Genomic DNA, 20927 nt, shown 5'->3' with positions numbered 1-20927 from the left:
ATCTCTACGATTCCTGCTTCTGCATCTCTTCTCTTATATTTAATTTCTCTTTTACTTCCTTATACTGTCAGAAAGTAGTGGTTATACAGGTCTATTGTTACATACTGTATTATAAAACACAGTGGAAGATTAATCTGGAGTTAAATGCATGTGAATTTACAATATGTAGACTTCTAGGGCTGAAAGATACCTCAGGATGCCTTCTGTAAGCTCTTATTGTGGTTTTTGGATTGTACAATATGTCTTGTTTGCTTCTGAAGGACAAAAAAGCTGCTTTCATTGCTGTCCACAGCATACCATTTATTTTCTAAGATTGTTCTCCCCTGCCACTATCGTGCAGATAATGTGGACTAATGAATCTGACGATGGATTGGGGAAGGGAAAAATGCCAGTGGAAGGCTGTTATCTCTGTTCTTGCCAGTCTTGGAATAATTTAATGCAGCTTTAATGTAAAATTTTGCCTTCCCTTGCTCCCAAATGTAAGAAGGGCAATATAAGGTATATAAGAGTTACTCTGGATTTTTTTTTTTTTAAAGCAGTATTCAGATTCTAATGTATTTTCAGTGTGCTCAGTTGTTCAACGCACCTTAATATCCAACTAGTATATAAAAAAAAAACCCACCCTGATATAAAAAGTGACATGTAGTACAGTGTAATAAAAGTTTAAAATTATGTTAGTTTTATTCTGACCACAATTTGTCAATTGTCTATCAGGACAGAGTATACAGGACTCTTCTGTGCTGCAGTGTATTGCTCTTTTATACTTAGTACTGAATCACGAGAACAAATAGGGAGAGTTTCTGTCAAAATGTTTTGGAATTTGCACAGCTAGAAATCATGAACACTTGTCATTTCATTATTATGCTTTTCCAGTCACTTAGTATTATGAAATACTTATAATATGCTGCTTTTCATTTAATGAGATCTATGAATTTGATTCATATCAGTAAATAATTTTCATGCTGAGTCAATAGAATTTAATAGAAGAGGAGGTAAGAGGAAATATCTGCTGAAATTATCCACTCTGTATTGGTATTCTTAATTAGGATTACTGTAGTAGTGGTTTCTTTAAATCAGAAGCAAACCCAAACCTCTCTCCTCTCTTCTAGACTTATTAATTCTAATATTACACAGAAGCCACGTGATAAAGACTGCAGACCATCTTTTCGTTCATTTGCTATTTTTTAAAGCTGTATGGGGGAAATTGTGGTTTTCATTCTTGTGCCTTTAATTTGCTTGCAAATAACATACAAGTTTAAAGAGACATATAGTTGAACTACATTCAGACAGAAATACTTACATATCTGGGGAACTGGTAGCTTGTCAGGTAGCTGATGGGCAGCCTGAGTGTAGAGTATTTATTGATTTAAATGCTGTGGTATGGCCCTTGTCCTTCACAAAGAGAGACGAGTAAAACAAAAGCAGATTAAAAATTTTTAAAAAGTCATCTTGAGGTAATTCTGTTTTTAATAGCACTTGGAGGTGATAAATATGAAGCAGACACATAAGCTTAACTCTTTCAGCTGGCCACAATATCTTGAGGTTTAGATGTGTTGTACTGAAGAACATGCACATATTTAAATAATGTAAAATGGAACTCATAGTGCATCCTAATCTGTAAATAATCTCCCCTGCCCTATCACCTTCTCCCATGGAGGAAAAAAGAATGTCTGTTTATGTGTGATACCCTGCATTTTCTGTTTTCTGTACCAGCTGCTGATGCAAAGGAGAAACAATACTGGATAACTCAGCTTCGATCCTGTGCCAAACATCACAAGGATGGTAATTCTAAGGTAAATGATAATGTTTTAAGTAGTGTAGATGAAGAACAGCATGATCTGGATATGATAGATTGGCTGCTGTAGTTAGTGGGTTGATGTTTAGAGGTTGATGAATAAAAGCAGCAAGTTGTCTTTCATCACTAACTGTAGCAAGTTTAAGTGAGTTGGATGATCTTAGTAAATAAACATTGTCCTATTTATGAGAAATCAGTGAAGTGCGTGCAATACATGGTTAATTGAGTGGCTGGATCAACAGTTTACTACTAAATATCTGTGTGATGTCCTGACAGTAATTAACTGATATTAGATTTATTTGATCTTGTAAGATTTAATGGCTTGTAATGAAGCTTCAGCTAGATGTTAGCAGTCTTCAGCTTCTCTACCAAATCTGAAGGAGGTCATTGTCTGAAGATTTATTGCTTATTTCTCCTTGGAAGTGATGTCATAATTTTTGTCCTTAAATAAATATTTTAGAAAGATAAAATAATTTGGACTTTAAAAATAGCAGAATAATGGGCTAAGGGTGTCCCCTGCCTCTGAGTAGAAATGACGAATCTGTTTAAATTAGAATGCACTTTGAAAGTGGGAGATATTAAAATGAACCCAACAAAAAAAAACTATTAGAAATTATTAATGCATTTGTTTTATGTATGGCTTTAGGTGTTAATACTGTATTATCACTAAAAATAACGACATCTTTGTAAGAATGAAAAACAGTGCTTTCCTTATGACTGTTTGTGCTATATTAAAAATAATTACGTGTAACAGCAAGGAGAAAGGATTGCTCCCTGCCCCAAGATGTTGAGAGTATCGGTCTTATGTTAAGCGCAGTCAAAGTTTCTGATCCTGAGTATCTTTGAAAGTTGGACTTCGAAAAGATTAATGGTATTTTGAGGAGACTGGCATTCATTTCAATGTGTGGATTAAACTAAAATTAACCTTTTGTTCTTGTTTTTGAGTGATGTGGACTTGTCAGGAAGCAATTATGGTAAAACTAAAACCCTTTGGAGGAGAATAAGTCCCTTCAGTTTCAGTACTTTATCAGTACTTATGCATGACTGGTAGATATGTTTTTTACATAGCTGTGGCCCGGTACTGGTCAGAAAGCAGCAACTCTACTTGATGAGGGTACTCTTACATTGCTTTTGATTTGCAGCTCAGGGAATTCCTATGCTAAATAGAGAAGGTAACTTCTTATACTCAACTGCCATCAATTAATTATTCCTCAATTTGTTTTCTGGTCACTTCTTGAACCTATTTAAATATTTAGCATCTACAATGTACTGTGATGAGTTAGCCAAACTGTTGGTCAGTACATATGGTATCAGAAACTTGTGCTGTGGCATACTGGTTTTTCTACTCTCTGTTTGCTAATATTTCTTAATATTGGATTTCATGGAATCATGGGATCATAGAATCATAGAATGGTTTGGGTTGGATGGGACCTTGAAGATCATATAGTTCCAACCCCACTGTCATGAGCTGAGACACCTCCCACTAGACCAGGTTGATCAAAACCCCTTCCAGCCTGGTCTTGAAAACCTCCAGTGATGGAGCATCCACAACTTCCTTTGGCAACCTGATCCAGTGTCTCACCACCCTCATAGAGGAGAACTTCTAATTTCTAACCTAGATCTACCTTCTTCCAGTTTGAACCTGTTTATGCCTTGCCCTATCACTACAAGCCTAGGCTTGTAGTGATAGGACAAGGTGTAATGATTTGTTTTGCTTGTTTTTCTCCTTTTTCCTGCTCCTGATAAATAATTCTGTGGAAGTGTCTAATAAATACCAAAATATCATTCCAGAGTGGCAGTTATTGAGTTGAAGCTGATCGTTAAGTGAAGTATGTATCATTTTTCCTGCTTGGGTAAAAAGTGTTGCATTTCTTAATAGTTTGTGTTCAGAATTTTTCATACTACGTCAGTTTTGAGCTCCTGCAGTAGTAGTATCTACATATTTTGGTAGCTGTGAATTAGTTAGTATGTCAAGAGAAAAATCCTTGTGTTAAGGCAATGAAAATGTCCAGCAATTAGTAGTCGTCAAAACACACAAATAGAATTTTAGGAATTCTCAGGAAAGGAGCAAGGAACAAAAGGGAAAATACTTAGACTGTTCTGTGTCAAATACTTGTCTGGAATACTTTTATTACTTTCTTTCTATTTCTGAAACAGAAACATTGGAGTGGGGACAGGTACTTATGATCTTTATTGTTCTGCATGGAATGAACCCTGTGTGGCAAAACTTGACTAACCTGTCAAGTCTTTTTTTCCTGATGATGGGAAGGGAAAGGGCAAATAAGGGCAAGTACAGTGTTATTAAGTGCTCTGGAGTGGCTGTGTAGGTAGTATTTTCCAGCTGTTAACAATAATATTGGTATGGATGAGCCTCAAAGTAAATCAGCTGAAAACAGGTTCAAAATGAAAAGTAAATGAAAACTGGACATTATTATGGGATGTTTAGGATACCAGAAATGTATATAAATTTGAAAAGTGTTCGAAAGGCAAGATGTTACTAGAAAGTCTTGACTGAGTGGGAGGCTATTAAATGCAAAGACAGTATCTGTCACAGGAGATCTAACATGCAACTCTTACAAACAGCAGGGGCTTAGAATGGGGAGCGTCTCTCTAGACTTGTCCTTGTACTCCTGCATAGTGACCTACCACTGCTGTGTCTTTCTTCTGGTTCCTAGGCTCATTGTGCAAGAAAATTAAAGAATTTCCTTGACAAAGGAGTGGTGGACATATGTGACTGAGGAACCAAATGAAAGATTATTTCAGATGGCAGGAGGGAGTTCTTGAATCTTTCTTAGAAGACTGATGAGTTACAGAAACCTGGCATAGAGTGCTGGAATATAGATGCATTTTGGTTGGTATGGCCAGTCATACATTTTAATTAGTTTGGATCCATTTAGTATAGAAATGCTGAAGAAAATGAAAATATTTTTCTTAGTTCTGTGTTTCAAGTCTGCATTAGAAATCAGTCAGGTCACTTTTCAGTTGACGTGTTTGTTAGTGAAGCACTCTTATTTCTCCACGATTATAAGCCACAGAGCAAATAAATAATTTATATCTTTAGTAATTTTAAGCTTAACAGTCCAATGAGTCCATGTTGACATGTTTGGAATTTATGTGCTTCATATGGAAACTACTGATGACTGCGCTTCTTACTCCAGAAGTGTACTGTACTTGAAGTAGTATCATGCTTACCTTGTCAAACGAAAGGTTCCTAGGAAAAGATTTTTCTCTGTTTTTTCAATATACTTTTTTTCCTCTTCGCCCTCCTGTCGTCTTAGAGTATTATCTGCAAGGCAGATTCTCCTTGACTTTAGCATTGCATATAGTGCTGACCCAGATTTCACCTACAAGTGAGCTTTAAAGCTTCCCTCTGCTTTTATCAAGCAAGTTACCAAAGGCTGTAATGCTTTAGTGATTAGACTTTGGAGATCAGATATTGGTTACAAGGGAGTGATTCTTCACAGAGATTCCAGACACTAGAAAAAAATGCATTTCTTTTCTTTTTCTCAAAGTTTCTGGGAAGAAAGAACTCCTGTATTTCTTTGTGGTTTTAAAAAAAATATTTATCTTGTAGATTAAGGTACTTTAGTATAATAATGGTTAGCATGGGAATGGAAACGTGCTATTTAAAATATTTTAATATTACATAAAATTTACATAAAGTAACATGCTGCTTTTTTAGCCACCTTACTTAGCCAATTACTTTGGGTCTGGAATTACACAGAAAAGTCTGTAATGACACAGAGAAGGGTACGTGTTTGAATTCCTTTTGCATAATTGAGGATTTGTCAGAAATCTGTATTTCTAGATTTTGTTAAAATAGCCATTCCTAGCAATGTTAAAATAGAAATTCCTAGGAACATCATGTTGTGATTTGTCTTCTGCTGACAGCAGGGCTGTATCTCTGTCTTCCCTCCTCTCCTCATACTTTGAGAGCTGTAGTAAGTGATGACTGCAACCTGTCTGTCTCTTATAGTGCTGCCATGAACAGGCAGAAGGATACCCAGGTGTTTTGAACTTCTGGAGTTGAACAGAAGCCAAGATGTCTCTGCTGGGAACAGGCATGTTTCTGCCATCTGGAAAGCTGGAGCCTGAGTGTTTGCTTCCAGGTTCTTCTACAGCTTAAACTTGCCTTCTTCAGAGGAAGAACAAGAAGCAGAGATTTCTAGCTAGTTTTTTAGGAGTCATACACTTGAGAAGGAGGTGGAATGGGAAGTGTAAAATATGCAGTGAAGTGTGTGTTTTATCTTGGGCAAGCATAGGTCAACTAGGGAAAAATAATCAGTTAACTAGGCAAGCAGTGGGAAGGTTCCCAAGAATACCATTGGAGCAACTCTTAGCTACAAGTCTTTCCTATTTAAGAGAGAACGCATTTTTGAAATCTGGAATAGATACAATTGGAAGATTGATAGGAAAACATGAGAATTCAGAGCATGCTTTTCAAAACTGAAGCTGTTCCACTAATTCTGTGAAATATTCATAAGAGAACATTCCTCCTTCTTGTGCTGCATCTAGGTCAGCACTGGTTTCCTTTCTTTTTCAGAGCTACTGCCTACATCAAAATGCTGCTGTATGACTTGCTGTCCTTGCTGTCTTTAAAGCTTCAACTGGGCACTGGAGTGGTGAAGGAAATGAAGTAGGGTAGTGTTTTAAACAAACAAAAAAGTGTAAAATAAGAAAAGTTGTATAGTAATGATTTAGTTGCATACTAATAAATATTCCAATGGTGAACTATACAGCTAACAAGTAGATGGTAACATAAGCTAAGTCTCTCACTTTGCTTTAATTAAATTTTACATCTTAATGACAAAAAAGCACTAAAAGGATAACGTTCTCTGGCAAATAATTCTTGCGCTGTAAAATACTCTTAATGTTGTTGGTTTTCCCATACAAATCTCATTTTGCTTAATTAGAGATTGCTCAACCTCCACAGAGTGCCAAATCACACTGTATTCAAAGTCTTCTATGTCTTGATAGGATTGCCGGTTTTATAGACTATTCCAAGTGAATATTATTGCACAGGTTTTAATTAAAGTCAAGTTGGAATTCAGTGATATAAAATGCTTCCACAAAGAAGATTTTTATGATAAATTCCAAGAATAATTTTATATCCATAAATTGTCACAGGCTTTTTAGTTCTTCTGTTCCACCCCCCCCCCCCTTTTTTTTTTTTTTTTGACTGTTTAATGGTGGTGGCTGTAAAAGCACTAATAAAAACAAACATATGGGTTTTATACCAGCTCTTAATTCAAATGTGGGAATCAGTTGCTGGAACAGAAACCTTTTATCTTGTGAAGTAGCTTCTGCCTTAAATTATGCTCAGTTGGTAACTTCTAGCTTAGGTCTGGTCTAGAATAAAGAGGTGGATGCCCTCTTGTTCGAGCTTAGGGCTTGGAGCTGCACAGTGAGCTGCTAAAAATCAGCTGATGTGGATTCATGTTTCAGCTGAACTGTTGCTGACTCCCTGCAGCTGCAAAGGGCAGCCCAGTTCCCTTCCTTCTGCTGCCACCCTTTGTGCAGACTTTGTTGGGTTTCTGATTCCATGTTAGCTTTGGCATCAGAAACAGAAAAGAGGGCATTCTACTACCATAGAGTGGCGTTCTGCCGGCTCACTGAGGTGCCCCTGGGATGCCTGAAAGTTTGAGGTCAACACTTTTGTGAAATCTTTATGAGTCAGATAGGTAATTTTTCTCCACAGCTGGAAGAATGGCTATCATAGATCTTTGGTTTTATCATGTTTCTTCTTGCCTTATTAATGAGTGGTCATGGAGATACCATTAGATTTCTAAATGCATTGTTCATATATTGTTTACTGGATATTGCTAACACTTGCATATTAACTATTTCCATAAAGCCAGATTAGTGAAAGTTTCAAGTGTTTGTGCACAGAGTTGGTTTGGTTCTTTTATTCACATCAAAACTCGTTCCCTTTTGTGCAAATTTACTTTGCCCTTCTCTCATATGTTTGCCTGCTTCATCCTGTTGTCCCTGACCTGCAGGATTCAACTAAAGAATGGTGCTTCTGACTAAAACATGCTTTGGAAATCCTTACAGTGGTGAGGCTGAGAAGAAAGCAGTGCATGGCTGTAGATACGTGACACCGTTTTGACACCTTTTTTCTTTCCTTTGGAGGGAGATTGAAGATAAGACTTGCTGACAGCTCTCTGCTTATAAAGCCTTTCTACAGAAAAGGAAAACCCCCTACATTTAGGACTGTTCATGAGCTTGCTCAAATGATTCTTGTCAAAGGTTTTATGATGGAATGTTTATCACAGTCTCTTGCTTTAAAGTAGACACATGTATTGCCTTACTGGAGATGGTGAAGCACTATAATGTTGTCAGATGGTGCTTTACACAAATGTGCAAAGCATATCATAAGCTGCTCCCTGTGCAATGCTGATGTTTAGATGTTATGTGGATTCAGTCACTTGTGTTTTAATATTTGTGAGTGTTTATACTGTAAATTGAACAGATCTCTGTAGTTTTCTTTTGTCAGTAGTCACTCGGGATGCTTTGGAAAAGAGGTAAATGGGAATTAAAATACCAAATAGTGGCATCTCAAAATCATAATTACTTTCTGCTAGTGTGTGACTTCTCATTGCTCCAGAGCTGCATGCAGGGATTGGTTCTGTGCTTACAGTAAAAGATTTCAGTATTTATTATTCTGTAGAAAACATCTGTGGCACAGTGCCTGTGAAAAGGATGATTATCAGCCATAAACAGATATGACAGTTTACTTCAGAAATTGGTTCATTGATCTCTGGAGCATTGTATTTACTTTCCAAAATAAACAAAACTGTTTGCTTCTGGTAAATGGTGAAAAACACTTCAGCTTATTTGTGAACACGAACGCAAATCTTCAGGGAGAATGAGTCATGAAAAGATTAGTATAGGTGGTACTTACTGTTCTACAGTTACATTATTTTTATTGTTAGGATTTTTGATATCCAAACGGAAGCATTCATTATTCTGCTTTTTTTAGCTTGGAGATGAATGGTTTACTAAAATAAAAATCTTAACCCAAATCTATGTTAGCTAAGCTTTAGGTCATAAAACCAAGGTGAACACCAGTTACAATTTAATCTTTAATTAGCATCTTTGTTATTCTTTTTATTAGTTTCATTTTATTAGCAAGCAAACTGTTGGAGCAGTGGTAAAGTGCAGCCTAAGGGAAGAATATTTGTAATCCTTTTGGGATACTTTGGCATGTGGATTTCTTGACTCATTGGCACCATGTGCTACTAATTGTTGAAGAGCTTATGTCTTCCTTTCACCAGACTTTTCACTTTCTTTTTATTTATTTGTTTGCAATCCTGAAAGCAGCAGGATCAAAGAATATGGGGTATGATACTAGTTAGAGGGGCAGATCAGTCATAACAGCAGTACTAGGGGGAAGAGCAGGGGATTAGGAAAAAAGATCCATCAGTTACTATTATAGCTTTGGTTTCCTGGGAGAATGCGTGTGATGGTTGTAGTATAGTGTGTAATTAGAATGGGTTTAGCTGTGGAAAACATCACATAAATTTTAACAAATTTTTGAATTTCATTTTTGCACCGCTGTGTATCAGTGTGAAAGAGAGGCTTGTCATTCCCCGTGTTTAATCTGAAGAAGTTCTGCAAAAGAGGAGTGGAATATTTGTTTGGGACGTAGAAGTTGACAGTGTGTTGTAAAATTCAAAAGTGCTTGAGACTGAGTGTAGTTCCTGGAGAGGCCTCTTCTGACAGTGGCAGGAAAAAGCTGTCAGAAGGAATTAGCTGCTGCCCCTGTCTCCTTGAGTGGAGCAGGCAGAGTACTCTGCTGCTGTTCTCTGTGACATTGAGGAGTGGAATCCCCACTTCAAAAGGTTTTGAGTGATTGTAGAAACTGCCTCCTGCAGACATTCACCTGCGCTTTGTGTGTGACTGCTTTTGCAAGTTTTAAGTTAGGATTTTTTGTCCCTAGGCCTTGGCTAGGGGTAGCTTCAGGAGTAGCCAGAGGTCCTGGTGCTGAGCTTATTTTGGGTTTGTATGTTACAGATGTCCTCTGAAGAGTAATTCCAAATTGTATGATAGAGGATTTGGGTTGTGGGTTGGTAGAATTTTCTGGCATATTGGTTGGAAATGTTTGGACATTAGATGGATACAGGGTATAAAGGGACAGAAAATAAAGAGGTGAGGAAAAGTTGCCTACAGACCTGTAGGAGCTGTTCAGAACAATGTATTTGCCTCTGATATTTGCCACAGACTGTGGCTGTATGTGCTAATTCAAGATTGTCATCTTCCTGACTCTTTAGAGCTGCATAGGATTGATAAATCTTTTGAGCTGCAAGGGGAAGGAGAGGGCTCTAGAAGGGGCTCACTGGCAGAGGAGATCTCCCCCTAGAGATCACAGCAGTGTTGTAGGGCAAGTCATGCAGCTGAATGTCAGGCACTCCAGGCAGTGTGACCTTCTGTATGGAGAGATCTGAGCTTACCTAGTCTTCCTGTAGCAGGGCAGCCTTTTTGAGCACCACCCACTACTGAAACTATAGATGGGCTATTCTTCCTGATTTTTTTCCTCCTGCTCCACAGAATCCCAAACTCCATGGCCTAAATGACTGTCCACTGACAGTTGCTGTGAGCTGCCACATGCTGTTGCAAAACTTAAAGGAAAGCCATCTTAAAAATGCAGTGTGGTCCCACAGACTGTTCATTGTGACAGTTTAGGTGTGTAGTTAATGTAGCCCAGTGAGCTGTGATATGAACTATAGCAAATTTTACAGAGGAAAAAATGTAATCTGGATCAGGAGACTCCTAAAATGATGGACATATCTGTTTCTTGGAAATGTGTTCATTACTTGCTTGTGATACAAAGCCAGTTAAAAAAAAACCAATAAATTGCAGCTACCTAGCGGCTTTTGTACTAATAGTTGATTATCAAATTTATGGCTCCCAAATTTAAGTGGGGTTTGGTGAAAAGTGTGTCGTGTAAGGTGACTTGATGAGAGGAAATGTGAGCTGTGAGATGCAGTCAAGGTGTGCATTGTGATCTGTGGATCAGCTGCAGATAGTTCACTCCAGTTTGAAACACTGTCTTGAAAAATACCATTGATTGCCAAATAATATCAATGATAGTATTTTATATGTGTGTATGTTAATTTAGAATATACATATGTTTCAATTTATGCACTTATCTCTCAAAGTGTGCAGGTTAAATGAGAGTATTTTTGCAGCTATGTTTTTCTGAAAGGTCACTATCTCCTAGAATTCCTTCCTGATTCTGTATTTAAACAGAAACAGTGCATGGGTTTTTACATATTTGTTTTGTTACTTTTGTTATTTGCAGATTTGTATCTCCCTCCCACAATCAAAACATAATAAAACTTTACTTCTCAGAGAATGTTTGCTTTCAAGCAAACTCATGGCTAAACTCACTGATTTTACATTACTGATGTTTATGTGAGTTCTAGGATCATTTTAGCCCTATGCAGGTAGCAGTCATGTGTTTTTAGTATCGTGGTTGTGTCATACTAGAATGTCAGGGATTCTCAGAAGATTTCATTCTACAACCAAAATAATCTCTATTCAACTGGAAGATATGTTGATCATATGATGAAAACAAAAAGAAATTATCTTATTTTTCCTCTGCACCCTAAATTTGGTTTAGAAGTTTCCAGATGCTAGTCAGTCTAAAAAAGAAACATCAGTAAGCATATTCTGCTATTATATACTACAAATAATGTTTTTCTGTGATGCTTCTATTTTAAAAAGGAAATTCAATTGCACCCCGTTTCAGTCATCCTCTTCCTTCTTTTAAATGCCTTTTCCTCTGGCGGTTGTTTTCATAGTAGTTATGCCTAAGCAGTGCTCTTTCACATGGAAGATGAATTTAAAGTTCTGGCAACCTTCTGTGTCCTTCTGACAAATTTCCCCTTCTGCCCCCCCTTTTTTTGTTTTTGTCTTGGAGCCAAATCTAGTTTTAATGCAATTGTGAATTATCAGCCAGGATGGATAGATTTTGAATGTCTGATTCTACAGATCCATATTATTATAATTTTATTAGTCATGGTAGTAAAGAACATATTTGTTGCAAAAACAGTCAGGCCATCATTCTTGGAAGTGTCTGTAAATCAAGACCAATGGAATAATGCTTATTTCTGTGAATACAGAGTTCTTATTTCTCTGAGTTCTTCTCGTGCTGGGAACGTGATGACCCGCTTTTTTTAAGCCTTCAAATGTCTCAAAGTCTGAAGTCTAGTTTTGTGTGCGGGTGGCAGAGGGATCGTGTACCTTACTTTACACTTCCTTTTTGGCAGTGCCAGATAATCTGCCTTGTCACTGACAGTCAGTGTAGTGATAATGTGATGCCTGACTTAAATTCCAGTGCTAATTGGAACCTGTCCACCTTGGGTTTAAAGTCTTTTAGTGAAATTACCACAGAATTGCAAAGTTTAATTTGTAAGGCATAAGAAGATAAATTGCGCCCAAGTGATATTTTTGTGCACTTGCAAGCAGACTCAAAAGTTGGACCTCACAGTGATGGTAACTTAGCAATGTTGAAGGCTACCATCGTTACCTGTGCAGGGCTTGTAGTGAAGATCAAATGGTATTTCACCCATGGGGCTGTATATTTACCTCACTTTCTTAAAGTGCTACTAAATGTCACTCTGAAGTGGTTTGTGTTACATGAGATAGGAGTTACTCTGTTTCAGTTTTAACTTTACAGACACAATCAACAGTTCAATTAGAAGGGCAAAGCTCTTTGATATTGCACTTTTCTGTATGTCTCATGGTGCTCTAGTGCACATCTGAGCTTGACTGAGGATTACTGTCCTAAAGACCTCCAGGACAACACAGGTTTGAGGGCTGCAGAAAACAAACCAAGATGACAACACAGACAAATAGATAAGAACAGAAGAAGTTTTTGAATGTTCAGACTGATTTTCTGGGTTGTATGTTAGGAGTATTCACACTACAGATACTGCTGGAAATATCTCTCTGGCCTTTTTTTTGTATTTAGAGTTTATCCCAAGCTTACCCTTAAAACGTGTTGACTCTAAGCCATGTTTTGTTTTAAATGTTAATATTTAATTGGTGTGTAGATTTGCCTTGTCAAAACTGCAGCTTCTCTAATGTTGAAAACTGCAGCTTCTCTAATGTTGAAAACAGCATTGCAGTGTTCCAAAAGTTCATCAGGTGAAAGCATTAAGATTTTTTTTTTTTTGTTCTTTGCTGTTCACACCAGTTTGGTGAATTATGGGTCAATACCTTAATAAAAAATGTGTTTACATTGTTACTACCCTATCTGCAAAATACATCCTGATCCTTCCTAAAAAGTATGGTTTTAAAAACAGCAGCATGTTAGTATATATGAGATTGTAAAGGTTTTTGTGAAGGCCAACTTCAGACAATCCAAGAAAAAGATGATATCTGCAATGTTTTCAAGAAGATCTCTGATGAGCGGTGTAGATTTTTCAGAAGGAACAAGCTAGGCCTGAGCACAGTTACAGCTGCAGATTTAGGTTTGTGAGGAAAGTAGAACAGCACAAAACTATAGGCTGAATTGTAAACTATTTACTTGTGTAAAGGTTGCTAATACCAACATCCCATGGCTCATTCTAGAACATTTCATCCTCGCGAAGTAGAAGCTCATCTCTGCTGCCACCTGGGACAGTTAATTCTGCAGCTCCCGGTGGCCAGAAATACCTGAATCAGAGCGGGCCAACTGTTGTAACCATCACACACCACAAATCACCTGCAGCGGCTCGAAGAGCAAAGAGCCAGCGTTCTGGTCAGCTCCATGAAGTCAGAGAGGTAAGAGCTAAAAACCTGCTGTTTGCTTTGACTTCTAAATGCTTGTTTTTCTTTAGAATAAGCAACAAAGTCTGACAAGTTAACCATTCCCTTTGTTTCACCTGCTTTATGTTTGACTGCTTTGTTTTGATCTCCTCACTGAGCAAAAGCTGGTCTTTAGTTCTGGATCAGCTTGAAGTCTGGTATGTGCAGGCTTCTTTATGCTGGTGTTAAAATTAGAGTGTGCGTATGCTTAAAAGAGAAATTAGGTTGGCCACAGCTCCCAGACTTTGCAGTGGTGCTGCAGTGCTGGAGGAACATCTCTTAAGCTGCATGCAGCAAAACTTCTCAGATTGGATAGAGAGGCCTGAAGCATTTAATTATAACTAGAAAAAAGTCAAACTGGATTAAATCTGATGAATGAATGTGAAAGAAGGCACAGCTCCCCACACTATTTTTCTACATGGCTATAGTCTAAACTTTGTTGTTGAGTGTCCGTTGCTGGCCTTGTGATGGAAGAATGCTTTGTCCATGTTAAACACAAGAAAACCAAACAAGAAAGCATGTTTCTTTCAAAGCTTCTTTGCCAGGTTTTAAGAAATATGACTTGTATTCCAATTTAAATCTGTCTTCCAGACAGTAAAAAGTACAGTTTTAAGTTTCAATAGTATGGCAGACTTTCACAGAACTCGCGTTCATCTTTCTTTCATCCCTTTTTATTTTTGCTTTGTCTGAATTTCTTGCTATTCTCTAATGGTGCCTTTGTTGGTCCCACTCCTACCAAAGAAACTGCTGGCAGCCTAGCTGCTTTAAGGCATTGTTTTATCACATGGGTTTAAAATATCTGCTGCAGCCCCTCAAGACGCAGTTTTGTATTGCTTTTAAGTTTATGCTCCCTAAGTGGTTTATAAATGGAGACCTTTCATGTAAAGAATATGAATAAATTTTTAGTGTGTGCTTTCAATGAAAATTCAAATTACGTGTCCTAATGAAGAATGCCTGCTTTTATTCTAGCAACATTAACAGTGAAAACTTGTATTCTCTATTGTATTAAAAAGTCATTCCTTGCTGTGAAGACTGCACTGTCTGAATCTCACCCATGTTTTCTTTGCATTATAGAAAACACAAATCTGTTTATTCTTCATCAGAATATCTTGTCTTTACCTACCTATCATCTCCTCCAAGTTGTTTTGACTGTACTAATTATATTTGCTCTCACAGGCTGAATTTAGAGGGCACCTTAAACCTATTAATAGAATAAACAGTGGGAGCTGTTGCAGGTTTCTCAAATGAAGCTGGATAGGGCTTTAAGGAATTTGAAATAGAGAATTAGTGTGTCTGCTGTTCCTAATAAGTTTGGAAGGGAAAAAGTCAACAGATGCTAAGAACTACACTTGGGAAGGAAGAAATAAAACACTAGCCTGTAGTAAAACAGAGATTAAGTGGCTAAATATCATCCCTGCAGAAAAGGCCTGAGGGTTGCTGACTCGTTTGTTTATGTATTGCAATGTGATGTTATTTCAAAAAGGTAAATATTACATGGATTTAATCTGTAATCCTGGAATATAATTATTTTGCTGTGTTTGATGTGAGTGATACCTCAGTGGCAGCACTAAATCCTGTGAGAACAACTTGACTACAACCAAAAAATCTTAAGACATTGAACATATGGTTATGATTGAAGGTTAAAAATGGAATGGGTATTTTTCAGGGAGGGAAAAAGGTACTAAGATAAACAATGCATAAGAAAATGTTATGAGGAGGTATTTGAACTTTACCTTTTTGTGTATTGGATTTTTTTGTGTGTGTGCTGTTTCTTCAAGAAGAGTGTATGAGTGGAAAAATCAGTCCTGCCTTCTTTCCGAGGCTCATGTAAAAAGCGTCTGCTTGACTGATCTTGTTTCCATTTAGTGACAGGATAAGTTTCTTTTTCCAGGTTAAGAAAGGACACAGATTTCCTTTCAATTACATGCTCTGTGCATTTCCTTCTTCCCACTTTTCCAGAATGAATGCCTTAGACTTGGGTGTGTGCTGCCTGTTTTTTCAGGGAGTATTCTTGTTCTGTGCGTGACTCAGTGGTGACCATTATCCTCCCTTTTTAAATTTCTGAATAAGGAGATGGGTCCAGAGGCCTTCACAAAAGTGCACTAAAATCTGTTTTAGTCTTTTCTTTAAAGTCTGAAGCAAAGGTGAATAGTAACCAAAAGCTCACTAAGAGGGAGTGATTCTGGTCCTCTGCACCCATCTCTTTGCTTTTTATTTGGTTGGTTGATTTGGATGAAGATACTGCAAAAGGACTAGAGGTCTGTGTTAGTGTTCCCCTTAAAGAATGAAGTCATTGAAGCTTTGGCATGCAAATAAGCTTTTTTAATTGTACTAAAAATAGGTCTATGCTAACTAATTTTTGTAAAATACAGTAGTTGAATCAATGGAAAGAGTTGATATGCTTCTGGAAAATGAAAGCAGCTTGTATTTTATAAGTTTTAAAACAATGTTACTGTGATACTACAATATTATATATGAGATCTGTGAAAAACAGGAATACTGCAAAAGGGGCAGCATCCTTCACTTAGAGACATATGGTCTTCACTAGCTTGGACAGTGTCCCCGCGAAGTGCTGAACTTGAAATTGCTACTCAATTCTGGACTAGTTTTTCTTGATTTGGCTTTTATTTGGCAAGAGTGAAACATGTCTCCATGTTGAAATAGGACAAAAAGTTCTTCTATATTTGACATAATGCAGTGATATTTGGTAATACTTCGTAGATCTTTCACTTTGTTTATTTTTACTAAGAAAGCAAAAAACCCACACTGTTTCCTTCTGGTGATTGTTCTGGCTGATTTAATTTTTTTTTTTTTTCCTTTTAGACAGCATAGAGAATTTTAATGTAAAACAGGTTATAGCAAAGAGGTCTATTTAGCACTGCACTGACGTGCAAAATTCTATAAAAGTAGTAAGAACAACTGTGTCAGTTTTCAAAATGACATATGTAATAAGTGTTTTTGTTGTGAAATTAGAACTTAACCTTTATTTTTCAAAATTTTGCTAAGTTAAAATTGAGCATGAATTATGGAGCTTTTGACTGCTATAGAAACTTTACATTTAAAACCCAAGCTACTATTCAAGCCTTGAATTGAAGAGGAGCTCAGAAGCATTAGGTTTTGTCATAATGTAATTTTTCTGTTTAAAATAATACTGTTCTTTTGAATCAGGTTTTTGCTTATATTAACTTGATGTTAATAGTCCATAATGATTTATGGAATGTTATATCAAAACAAAAATTCATCATACACTAGTTTGGTGTTGCATTTTATACTGAATTATTTGATTTCCTACCTCTTTATTCAGGCTGTAAATTAGTGTTAAAGGGATGCTTCCAACTGATTTCATAATAAGTGATTTCATAGTAACCTAATTGTCTGTGGCCTTGACATTGAATTCTGAATTAAGCATATTATTATCCTCTTAGCAACTTCTGGTAAGAGTTTTGTTTGTAGAATTCTTTACTCCAGGTGGCTAAAGATAACTGAGACAGAGAGGCAAGTGACCACATCACGCTTCATATTAAATTTTATCTGTCACTGAAATAAATAATAGTGGCACATTTCAACTTAGAATGATGGTTTTTTTTTTTTTTTGCTGAGAACATCTGACTATTTTATGACCTCTGCAAGTGCTACTATTGTTGTTAAAGAAGTAAGAAGTATGTGAACATTTTGTAGTAAATGGCAGATTTTTAGACAAATTAAATGGAATTAACCACAAGTCCATAGAAATATATTTTTCTGTAATTTAAAAACTTGATAAATTTCTGATGCCTTTGAAATGTGGTATTTGTTACAGCTGATCATCAGCCTGTGTTTCTGAACGCCTTGTACAGTAAGATGCAGATTTTATGGGGTCTCCACCAGTGTGATACACATTTTATCTGCCAGCGGCCAGTTCCACAATTTGGAAAGGACTGCTTTTTGATAAGATGACAGTCCTACTGCTTTTTGCATGTCCTTTTCCATGTAAACATGGTTACCATTTGATTCCTGCACGAATTATACAACTAGCTGATAGTTCTTTGCTTCCTTGCTTATAATATAGGACAATCTAGGACTTGCACCTAGGGCTTCACAGAGGGAGGTTTACCTGCAATTTTGTGGGGCTGCAATTGTCAAATTTTGTGCAGTTACTAGGAGAAAGAGATGATTCTAAAATAATTTTTGGATTTTCAAGTGAGAAGTGAACATCTTCAGATCACTGTACTGTTTGGATAGCAAAATTAGGAACTGTGACTAGCTACTGTTAGTGAAAACAGATGCTGTTGTCTATGGAGAACTAAGACAGTTACAGAATTGCAGCACTGCACAGGTACCATTGTAGGTGACAAAGCAGATGCAGTACTTAAACCACTCAGGGGAGTCATCAGACTTGCAGGACGTATGTGAACACATGAAGACATACATGAAACTGTGAGTATGTTGATGATAAACTTTGTAATCGGTGTTTAAACTGGTAATAGGAAAAACTGCTGATTTTTGTTCCATGCCAAATTTCACTTTTCAGCTTTGAGAAAGTAAAGTTTTTCATTTTATTTCAATTTATTTTTTACTCTTCCTTTTGATTCTCTGGAAGTATGTAAATAAAAAGGTCAACGGATAAGATAATCTAATGCTAGTTCTAGCAAGAGGAATGCTGTAGCTCTTGATGTTTGATGTAGCATTGAGGTTATGTGAGGGTGTGAGATAAAAGGTGTGTGTTTAAAAAAAAAAAAATGGATTCAGGTCCTTGAAGACAACATCATGCATTAATAGCATGAAGTGTGCACAAGGAACATTTTAAAAAAATCCTGCTAATTGAAGTGGTTTTGAAAGTATGTGGGTAATTTTGATTAGTTTGATAAGCTTCTGTGTAAGTAGGGAGAAGTACTATATATTAGATATATTGCTTTCACTGACCGTTCTCATACTGGTTTTGGAATGTGGAAAGATGAGAGCTAGCTTTGTGACAAAGTGACCTTCAGAACTGCATGGCTAATAAATCAAGTATTTGCTCTTTGAAGATGAAAGACTCATCATGAAACCTAGGAGGTTTCATGTTCACCTAACTGAAAGTTGTGGATGCAGCACTATGCTAACTTTAGTCTTTCTGGCCTAGTAATGTAGGTGCTTTATCAGGGAGAGGTCTGACAAACATGGACTGTAGCTGCGATAGCACTGATGAAGTCCATGCTGCTGTGCCTTTGCTAGGCAGATTTAAAACTAGTTACTTAAAATCATGTCTGCTCTAGACGTGTTTTAGTATAAAACGTAGCTTTGTGGTGGTTTCTTTGTGGCAGTTTGTGGTTAATTCTTTTAACTAGACTTTTCCTGCACTTCAGAACTAGTATAGTAAATACACTCTATAGATTTCTGGTGTGGCCTGCCCAGAGAGTTTCATCTTGGTAATTTATAGGTAATGCAGAAAGTGTTTATAGTGTTAGACTTTTGAAATCTCTGCATCCTGTTTTCCCCTCATTTGGACAAATAGTATGATGATACAGTAAGTGGCAATTTTAGAAAGAGAAGGAAAAGAACACAGAGGAGGAACTTTTGTTAGCTACAGGTCTCCAGTTTTTCCGGAGCTTGTGTTCAAAATATCTTCCTCTCACTCCACTATACATAATAAATTAAAGGTAGAGGGTCATCTTTTTTGGTGATGTTTTATCAAGTACATCATACCATATATAAAATAGGTAGTCTATTAACTACATATGGATGCTGGTCAGAAGATGAGATCTGTTATTTAATAGGTTACATCTTAATACTTCTACATCTATACTTTGTATGTATTGTATATTAAATTACACTTTTGTCTACAAACTCATTTTCACAATTTTTTCATTTTAGTTAGCAGGGTGTGGAAAATGGAGACTAGTGTCTCTAAAACAGATAATGGGAAAGTGTTGCAAAAACATCCAAATGAAAACCACAGTTGTTTCTCTGAAAGCAACCATTTCTTCTTGGCTAGCGGTAGTGGAGCATAACCATCAGAAAACCTTTGGGTCAGTTTTGTATCCACTGAAATCAACAGAAAGTGAGTGAGGCTTTAAGTCTTCATTCAGCTGTTAATACTTTCTTGGCATAGAGCATGCTTGTGTAAGTTATACTAGAGCTACTACCATTTAACTGTGCTTAGAAATACTTTTTGAATTCAGAAGTATTATAATAGAAATTTGTGTTACAGGTAGGTTTAACAGCTTAACTGCAGCTGAGCTGGCTGATACTGAAAGGGTTGCTCCCAGCTGTGTTTTGAGTCATCATAAATTGTTTAGGGGCATTAAACCTATAACAGTATAAACCAGTTTTAAACGTATCACAAAGGCTAAAAGGCACAGCTGCAGATGTTATCATTGTACTTTCTTCTGAATTGATATTGGCCTCAGTTTGATGTGTGTGCCTCATACATTATGAAAATACCAGTGCAAGCGTGTAGAAATGTTCTGGCTCTTCAGCAAGGTTACTGTGATGGGCTGCTATCCATATCCTTATAGACAAAAAGTGAATTTAGGGCATATAATACAGATGGAATTATTTGAAATATTTATTGAAATTATTTTTTCCACTGCAGTTTTCTTTGGAAGCTATTTGACTGATCTGTAGAAGTCTCATATTCTGTATCTGTTTGTTCTGTCTGATGTTAGTACTGCAAAGAGCAATTAAAACATGTCTCCTCAGAGGATAAATAGGATGCTTAAACTTCTGGGAGTGTCAGTCTAGTACCTTCTGAAGTAATAAATGTGTGTGTGCTTATAAGAATTACTCAGTAAGTAGCATTAACTGTCTCACTTTGGGGATAGGAAACGAAAATTGCTCTAATACTACAAACCGGTAAATCACATAAGCATGAGTTCTCTGAATCTCTACCTTGCCTTTGCAGCATCTTTGAGGCTGCTAAGAGTGCATGTAAGTTACACCTTCCTAAACTAGTTCTGTGCATCTGGTTTTGTATTCATGCAAAGGTTGTCATTCTGTATTCCAGATACACAGGCAGGGAGAATTAAAGTTGCTATGGGAATTGTAGAGTAAATGCTCTACTAAAATGACACTATTTGTCCAAGTGGGTTATGTCTAGAGTGAACCTGATTCACTATTGTTGATATTTTTTCCTCCCTCCACATCTGAAAAATATAAATGATGCAAACATGGCTTATTTTCTTATTTTTTTTTTTTTCAACCTGTAATTGAGCATGTGCAAAGACAGCCTTCTTCAATCGGGAATTGTAGAGTAAATGCTCTACTAAAATGACACTATTTGTCCAAGTGGGTTATGTCTAGAGTGAACCTGATTCACTATTGTTGATATTTTTTCCTCCCTCCACATCTGAAAAATATAAATGATGCAAACATGGCT

The 20927-nt window shown here is 36.8% G+C and overlaps 1 protein-coding gene across 1 annotated transcript in view; it reads left to right on the top strand.

The window, feature by feature from the left end:
• Positions 1–20927, top strand: part of OSBPL10 (oxysterol binding protein-like 10) — an 84750-nt gene that overhangs the window by 5881 nt on the left and 57942 nt on the right. Inside the window, exons 3-4 of the mRNA XM_008940480.1 lie at positions 1714–1793; positions 13376–13567. Coding sequence (XP_008938728.1) covers positions 1714–1793; positions 13376–13567 — 272 coding nt within the window. The remainder of the gene's footprint in view (positions 1–1713; positions 1794–13375; positions 13568–20927) is intronic.

The sequence above is a fragment of the Merops nubicus genome, unplaced genomic scaffold, assembly GCF_000691845.1.
Source record: "Merops nubicus isolate BGI_N331 unplaced genomic scaffold, ASM69184v1 scaffold12475, whole genome shotgun sequence".
In the NCBI taxonomy this organism is placed as follows: Eukaryota; Metazoa; Chordata; class Aves; order Coraciiformes; family Meropidae; genus Merops; species Merops nubicus.
This window is presented reverse-complemented; position numbering and strand designations above follow the sequence as displayed.